This window comes from Rhinoderma darwinii, unplaced genomic scaffold (genome assembly GCF_050947455.1).
Source record: "Rhinoderma darwinii isolate aRhiDar2 unplaced genomic scaffold, aRhiDar2.hap1 Scaffold_714, whole genome shotgun sequence".
NCBI lineage: Eukaryota > Metazoa > Chordata > Amphibia > Anura > Rhinodermatidae > Rhinoderma > Rhinoderma darwinii.
In genome coordinates, this window is record NW_027464275.1 from 38,075 (window position 1) to 46,484 (window position 8,410).

At 45.1% G+C, this 8,410-nt stretch overlaps 1 protein-coding gene across 1 annotated transcript; it reads left to right on the plus strand.

Moving 5' to 3' along the window:
• The first annotated feature begins 5,083 nt into the window (after window positions 1-5,083).
• Window positions 5,084-6,424, plus strand: FOXL1 (forkhead box L1). Its single transcript, XM_075849244.1, has one exon. It carries the CDS (start codon window positions 5,129-5,131, stop codon window positions 6,311-6,313), a length of 1,185 nt encoding a protein of 394 aa, XP_075705359.1. The 5' UTR covers window positions 5,084-5,128; the 3' UTR covers window positions 6,314-6,424.
• Window positions 6,425-8,410: the final 1,986 nt, after the last annotated feature.

Sequence of the window (8,410 nt, forward strand, 5' to 3'; positions counted from 1 at the left end):
CAGCATGAAAAACATTAAACAGCAGTATTGAGCAGTGTAGCTGTGAATCCTGCACTGGGGTGAGATTGAATACTCACTAGAAGCTGTAGCAGCATTGAGGAGGTTATACAGCAGTAATGAGAAATGTAGCTGTGAATTCAGCTCTGAGTTGAGATAGAACACCCATTAGAAGCAGCAGCACATGGAGGAGATTATACAGCAGTATTGAGCAGTGTAGCTGTGAATACAGCACTGGGGTGAGATATAATACTTACTAGAAGCTGCAGCAGCATGGAGAACATTATACAGCAATACTGAGCAGTGTAGCTGTGACTACAGCTCTGAGGTGACATATAATCCTTACTAGAAGCTGCAGCAACACAGAGAACATTATATAGCAATACTGAGCAGGGTAGCTGAGAATCCAGCACTGGGGTGACATAGAATACTCACTAGAAGCAGCAGCAGCATGGAGGACAGTCATACAGCATTACTGAGCAGTGTAGCTGTGAATCCAGAGCATTGCCGAGATCATCACACTGCCTTCGCTGGCTTGTCTACCTCCCCTAATACATCCTGGTGCCATCTCTTCCACAGGTAAGTGACACAATTGGGGCCTATATACGGAAAGCTGCGATGCTCTGTGTGTTCTGACACCTTACCATCATAACCTGCAGTAAAGTATTTAGCAATATGTGGTACATTATCTGTGGGATCAGACAGACCATGCGCATCAATGATCCGTGGGCACCCAAGACGGGAACACCTCACAAGACGGGAACACCTCACAAGCAGGGCCGGTATTAGAGGGTGGAAACTGGACAATTGCCCAGGGTCCACATCCTCTCAAAGCCCACTGCCCACTATAGCAGCCATAGCGGCTGCTATGGGATCTGCGGTTTAGGAGGCCTGCGCCGCCCCAGGCACATAACATTTATGGGCCGGCGGCATGTACAGTGGTGTTGCTAGCACAGGGGATGAGTTCCTGTGCAGGTCGGCGTGATGACATCACTGTATAGTGCTGGCCTACGCAAGGAGGCTGTGGAGCTCTCCGTCCGTCGCGGGAACGGGCTAGGTAAGTACAATTTTTTTCTTTCAGGGGCTTTGTGGCAATATTCAGGGGGAATTTCTGTGTGGCAGTATCTACAAGGGGGGCTGTGTGGCACTAGCCTTGGGAGGGCTGTGTGGCACTATACAGGAGGACTGTGTGGCAATATACAGGCTGAGGGCTGTGTGGCACTATGCCAGGGTGGACTGTGTGGCACTTTCTAAAGGGGGAGGGCTGTCTGGCACTATATGCAAGGGGGACTATCTATAAGGAGCGGGCTGTGTGGTACTATGTACAAGGGGGGCTGTGTGGCACTATCTACAGAGGAGACTGTGTGGCACTATCTACAAGGGGGGCTGAGTGGTACACTATCTGTAAGGAGGAGGCTGTGTGTGGTGCTATCCACAGGGGACTGTTTGGCGCTATCTACAGGGGCTGTGTGTGGCAAGATCTACAGGGGAATGTGTGTGGCGCTATCTACAGGGGATGCAGTGGCACTATCTACAGGGGGCACAAAGGTGGCATTATTACTGTGTGGAGGCACAAAGGGGGCATAGTTACTGAGGGGACACTTTTATTGTGTCAAGGACTGAGAGATCATTATTACCATCTGGGGCACTGTGGATTACGAGTTCGTTTAGAGGGTGGTGTATAAGTGGGGACGATGCTGTAAAGGTGAGAAACCAACATGTCCGTGTGTCAAATTCTGCAGAGACAAGTCTCACGCTGCGGAAAAATCACGCAACTGTCTGCACGGCCCCATAGACTAATATAGGTCCGTGTGACGCGCGTGAAAATCACGCGCGTTGCATGGACGTATATCCCGTTCGTTTGACTAAGCCCTAAGACTGGCATAGTAAATGCCAGTCTTAATAAATGCCCCCATTAACTCAAAGAACTGACTGATCACTTGCTGCGTAATATCCCCCCCCGTCAGACACCATTATAACCACATAATCCAGGTCATTCACTTCACCTGTCGCTGGTTTTATGCTCCGGCTGGTCGGTCTATACTCTCCATACATTCCCCTATATAACTCTGGCCCATATACAGAGTATATACATTATGTATATTATCACTAGGAGTATCGGACACATCTGTCAGGGGCGGGGCCAATACCTTGATTACAATATTAGATGAGTAAGGAAAGTCGGTTTATACAGAAATCATCACACATGGATAATGTAAGCACGGCCCAGCTGTGTGCACTTGTAAAGTTGTTATAATCCCTCTCCGTGCTATAAACAGGAAAGTAGATATTATGGAGTCTCAGGCTGCATTCACAAATAATAAAACGCTATTCTGCCGCCGCCAACTCCCCTCTCCGTAACCCTGATGCAGCGCAACCGAAATGCAAACCCTGCAACCCACATGACATCCTTCAAAACGAAACCCCACAATATGAAACCCTACAACGTGACAACCCACGACATGATACTGCACACTGCAACGTGGCACCCCACGACATGATACTGCACACTGCAACGTGGCACCCCACAACGTGGGTCTGTATAATAATACAAAGATGGACCCCCAGAATCAGCGCTGGCGCCTGCTGTAGGTACAGGACATAAGGACAGAGTTTCCATGATCCAGTTCTGGATATTATGATCACCTCTTATCTCCACTGCTGTCAGGACGGATGATTAACCGTTGTTATTATGATGATCCTGCCGGTGTTCAGCGCACAATCCCATATTTTCAGAAAAGTGCATTTCTTCACAAATAAAAGGTGTCCTCTAGTCTGAAATCCATGGGTCCGTACACAGGCTGCCGAAAGAAGCCCATTCACATGTATGAAACCAATTACCAGTCTCTGAAAGTTCTGCAACAAATCTGCCGCGTGTGAATTTACTGTTAGGGGATGTACACCCGTAAACGTCCCAAAAAAACAGCTGAAAAATCAGAAGAAGACCGCCTCCAAACATCTGCCCAGTGATTTCAATGGGAAAAACGGCGTTCTGTTCTGACGGGCCGTTTTTAAAGCCGTTTTTCATAGACTATAGAAAAAGAGCTCCAAAAACGGCTGTAAAAAAAATGCAGCGAAAATCGCGAGTGGCTTAAAAAACGTATGAAAATCAGGAGCTGTTTTCCTTTGAAAACAGCTCCGTATTTTGATACGTTTTTTATTTTGCGTGTGAACAGAGCCTTGGGGGATGTTCGTTCACATGTAAAGTCAAAAACAGCTAAAAGTGATAGAGCTGTTTTCAGAGAAGCTTGAGATGGAGCTGTTTTTTTTAGATGTTTTTTTTTAGCCGTTTTAGGAGCTGTTTTTCCATTGACAATGGAAAACAGCTCCAAAAACGGCTCAAGAAGTGACATGCTCCTTCTTTTTAATGGGGCGTTTTTTAAAACGGCAGCATAAAAAAAAGCCCCTCTGAGCGAAACGCGTTTTTTCCCATTGAATTCAATGGGCAGATGTTTGTAGATCTTCTGCTACCATTTTGTCAGGCGTATTTCTGGGTGTTGACACCTCGAAATACATGAAAACACAGCGTGTGACCATACCCTTGGGATGCAGCTGCTCCTCTGCAGGGATTTCATTCTTCTAATATTCACTTCATTATCACTCTGAATTTTTTTTATGAGATGAACATATTGGGATCTGACACTTTGGAGGAAATTTACCGTGACTGGCGTTTCATACGCTGGAGTACAATATGCGTACACGCATGCCTCTTAATAAATTTGGCGCATCATAAACCCCGCCCACTTTTCTTGCTACTTTTAAAAAGTGACGAGAGAAGTGAAAAGTCTCAATTGATAGAGCAAATATGGCATCTTCCATAATTTGCGACTTTTCACTGCCATGAAAGGGTAAAACTTAAAGGAGATACAGACAATAATAATTTCCCTCCTCTGGTTGTTAGGGGGGTATGTACAGACATTGCCTTTATGGTGCAGTTTAGAACCGCGTCAAAACTGCATCAAAAACTGTATTTGAAAGCCGCATGCGTTTTTTTTTTTACGTATATGGCGCATTTTTTCATTGCACTTTTTTATGTTTTTTTTTTTTTTAATGGGGTCTAAATGCCGTTTTAAACTAAATTCTTCTTTCTTCCAGGTTGCTTGTGGGCAGATAAATGGTAATTAAGTTAACAACGACTTTTCCGGCGTTCCCTAGATGCATGCAGTTAGCACAGTGTCAAGAACTGGCTAGAAAACGCAGTTCTGACCGCAGTAAAAGCGCAATGTGTCAACAACTTACAAGCGCAATGTCCGCATGACAGAATTCCAAACATTAATTAATACAAATACATTTGCAAGCGTTTTTTTTCATTAAAAAAAGAATGCAAAAATAAAAGCACAACTACGTGTGAACGTCGCCTTACACCATCCCTACATGTGCGCACCACTTCAAGTCTACAATTATTGCACAATTTTATTGAATCTTCCTTGTAATTGCGTCCAGCTTCCCGGACAATATCTCAGTGATACAATGTTGCACAGTATTATTATTATTATTATTATTATTATGGTTAGACCTTCCTAAGTGATACTTTGTAACTAAACAGAATCGGGTCCATGTGCAGCATCGGGATGTGAGGAGAGGACCATGTGCATGTCCTCAGCTCTCCCAGCAGAAGTTGCTCTGAGCCGGGGCTGTTGTGGCTTCCAGGACTCCTCTGTGTGAATGGTGGACGTGAGATTTCAAACAGCAGATCAGGCAGTTTATGTATTGGGTGCCCGGAAAATTTTCCAAACAAACACAGCTTGATTCTACTTGGGTGGGCGACTTATCAACAGACTAATTTCCTAAACAAATGAAGGAAGGACCAGAACTCATTGGCTGGTACCTCACAGACACGTGGAGGAAGCATTTTTTTTCTTTTGCAATGAAATTTTAATTAATGTGGGTGGGCTGAGAATTGGACGAATGTTTATCATAGACAATTTATTTTCCAGCGCTAAGTCAACATAAAATAGCAAACTTACAAGCATTATTTAATGTTTTTATACTATGAAGGAGAAGGGACAGGCAGGGAGCAGGCTGGGGAGAGCACAGTGCTGGGAGTCAGGCTGCAGCTCTCACACCGCTCTGGACAAGTCCTGGGGTCTCCTCGTCTCCTTCCTCTGGGATAGAAGAAGCTTCTGCCACCATGAGTCGCCTCTACAGCCACCTCCTACCTGAGATGTCCAGACCACCCCTGGTCTACCTCTATGGAGCAGATAGGACACTCATGCCCACCTTGGGGTTTGCCTCTACCAGTGTCATCACCAGGCAGGAGCCACCTCAGAAGCCACCATACAGCTACATTGCCCTGATAGCCATGGCCATAAAGGACTCTCCAGACCACAAGGTGACCCTCAATGGCATCTACCAGTTCATCATGGACCGTTTCCCCTTCTACCATGACAACAAGCAGGGCTGGCAGAACTCCATCAGACACAACCTCTCCCTCAATGACTGCTTCATTAAGGTGCCACGAGAGAAGGGGAGACCAGGGAAGGGCAGCTACTGGACCCTTGACGCCAAATGCCTGGATATGTTTGAAAATGGCAACTTTAGACGCAGGAAAAGGAAACCAAAAACTCTTCTGTCTCAGGAATCCAAGAGGTATAAAGCAGAAGCAGATGTGGAGGAGTCTACAAGGGATGGACAACCTACCTACCAGAGGTCAGTCATTGAGGGGCTTATGGTGGAGCTGCCCCGGGGTCCTCACAGTGACAGGGAGCAGGGCTCTGACTGCAGGAAGGGCAGTGTTGGGGAATTGTGCTCTTCAGATGAAGAAGGGAGCAGAGATTGTAGTCACCCACAGATGACCTCTGTCACTTTCATGGACAATCCACAGGCACCCGGATGCTCCACTTCCTTCTACTTATCTGTCCCTCCGCTCTGTGACAAGGAGACATTATCTTCAGCCAAGGATGTGGGAAACCAGGAAAGACCACTGAAGAGTGAGCAAGATCCAGGGACAGATAAACACTTGGGGGATCCCAGTCCATCCAGCACCGAGGAGCCTGGAACACAAACTCATCATCATCATCAACATCATCATCATCAGCCAAAGGCTACAGAAGAAGCCCCTCCAAAGCACCCCAAAAGCTTCAGCATAGACAGCATTCTGAACTCCCAAGCCACAAAGAAAAGTGGGGGTGCCGGGGTATCTAAGCTGAGTGTGGACTGTCTGTCAGGTGGCTACAGGTATAACCCCAACATCTGCCCTGTATTTAATGCTTCTGTGATGATCGATTCCCAGGTACAGGGGAGATTCTACCACATTGGGGTGCCCATCCTCTCCTATCTGCCACTGGCACTTACAGAATCTGGCTTACCCAAATAAGAACAAGATATTACATATGGATTTCTAGGGCTGGCTGGCACTAGTAGTTCTTCTCACTTGTATTGGGCTTCATAGGTCGCACTGGGTGGAGAGGAAGAACATTGGGTTGTGGGTCTCAGACTTGACTTGGTGGTTGCTCCAGTCTTATAACATGAATCATATTTTGCAGCATCTCCTCGTCTGTCTTCTCATTACCTTCATCACGCTGCTGTAAAGCAAAATCCTTTATATCTCACAAATAAAATGAGTGTTCTGTGCGGGCGCGGCTGTTACTTGTTTGCACTTATTTCTTGTTATATTTGGCCCCTTTATGGCTGGAATATTTGCTGTTTTCTTTCCTGTGATCCTCTCTGCGGGTGATCTGATTGGAGATACATTTAGGGTCAGTTTATAGGATGTGGGATCTAGCGCTGGGGGGGTCTGTGAATAGGGGTGGAGGCGCATTAACCCCTGTTATGCTGTGTATTGAGTAAAGACAAGGGTTAAAGGGCGGCACACGGGGAGCAGTCTGAGATCTGAGCAGTCTCTCTCTTTCCCACACTGTTCCCGGGTCTGGGGTCAGTCTCATCCACAAGACTCTGAGTCAGTGGGAAAACTCTGACCAACAAGATTGTGGAAGATTCCATATAGCCCCCCGGCCCCCAGAAATGAGAGTCCATAGCCGGTGCCGGTTATTAACAATGAGAAATAGGAACAGCACAAGTAAATATAGTCATACAAATAAGAAGTAATAATCAGTGGTATCCAAATACATAACAGCAAGAAGGAAAATAAGATGACACTAAAGTAACACTATTATAACACTATGGGGACACGATCAGGACACTATGATGACACTATGATGACACTATGATGACACTATGATGACACTATGGGGACACTAAAGTAACACTGTTATAACACTATGGGGACACGATCAGGACACTATGATGACACTATGATGACACTATGATGACACTATGGGGACACTAAAGTAACACTATTATAACACTATGGGGACACTAAAGTAACACTGTTATAACACTATGGGGACACTATGATGACACTATGATGACACTATGGGGACACTAAAGTTACACTATTATAACAATATGGGGACACTATGGGGACACTATAATGACACTTTAGTGATATATACCATAAGGGCATGTTCAGACGTGGCAGAAAAGATTCCGGACTTGCCACAGATTTCAGTTTTTGCATTGCAAAGGCTGAAATCCGCAGTGAAATTCCGCTTCTTCTCCGCAACAGACAGTGCATGCTGGGAGGGGAAATTCTGCACCGCAGCCTGATTTCCGCACAGTTATTTTCCGCAACGTCTGAACTAAGTTTCCTAAAAATGTATAGAAACAAATGTAAAAACGGCCGCTGCAGAATTGCACTGCGGACTGTCCAGAGCGGAATTCAACCGCAATTCCGCCACATCTGAACATGGTCTTAGACACTACTTGGCGGCACCCATGCAGTCCGAGGAGCGCGGGGCTCAGTCGCAGCTCATACAGAACATTTGTATTTGTCGTGTTTAGCTGCTACATAAAATAAAACGAAAGGTCAGTTTACACAAATGTCCATCTTTTTTCCATCTGTGACTATAACACAGCTGCAAAGCACAACCCCCGGTGTCTGTGATGTTCTCTGTCATCCCGGCCACAATAGAAGAGGATGCAAAGTGTACACAATAAAGCTGCACAATGTGTTTGTATGAGAGTGTTTGCATCTATATATGTGTGTGTGCATGTGTGTGATTGTGTATATGTATATATATGTGTGTGATTGTGTATATGTATATATGTATCTATGTATGTGTATATATATATATGTGTGTGTGTGTGTGTGTCTATGTGAATGATTGTGTATATGTATATATGTATATATGTATCTATGTATCTGTATATATATATATATATATGTGTGTGTGTGTGTGTGTGTCTACCTGTGTGATTGTGTATATGTATATATGTATCTATGTATGTGTATATATATATGTGTGTGTGTGTGTGTGTGTGTGTGTGTCTATGTGAGTGATTGTGTATATGTATCTATGTATGTGTATATATATATATGTGTGTGTGTCTATGTGAGTGATTGTGTATATGT

Excerpts from the sequence above, each read along its gene's own strand:
- FOXL1 (XM_075849244.1), top strand. The coding sequence starts at position 5,129 with ATGAGTCGCCTCTACAGCCACCTCCTACCTGAGATGTCCAGACCACCC.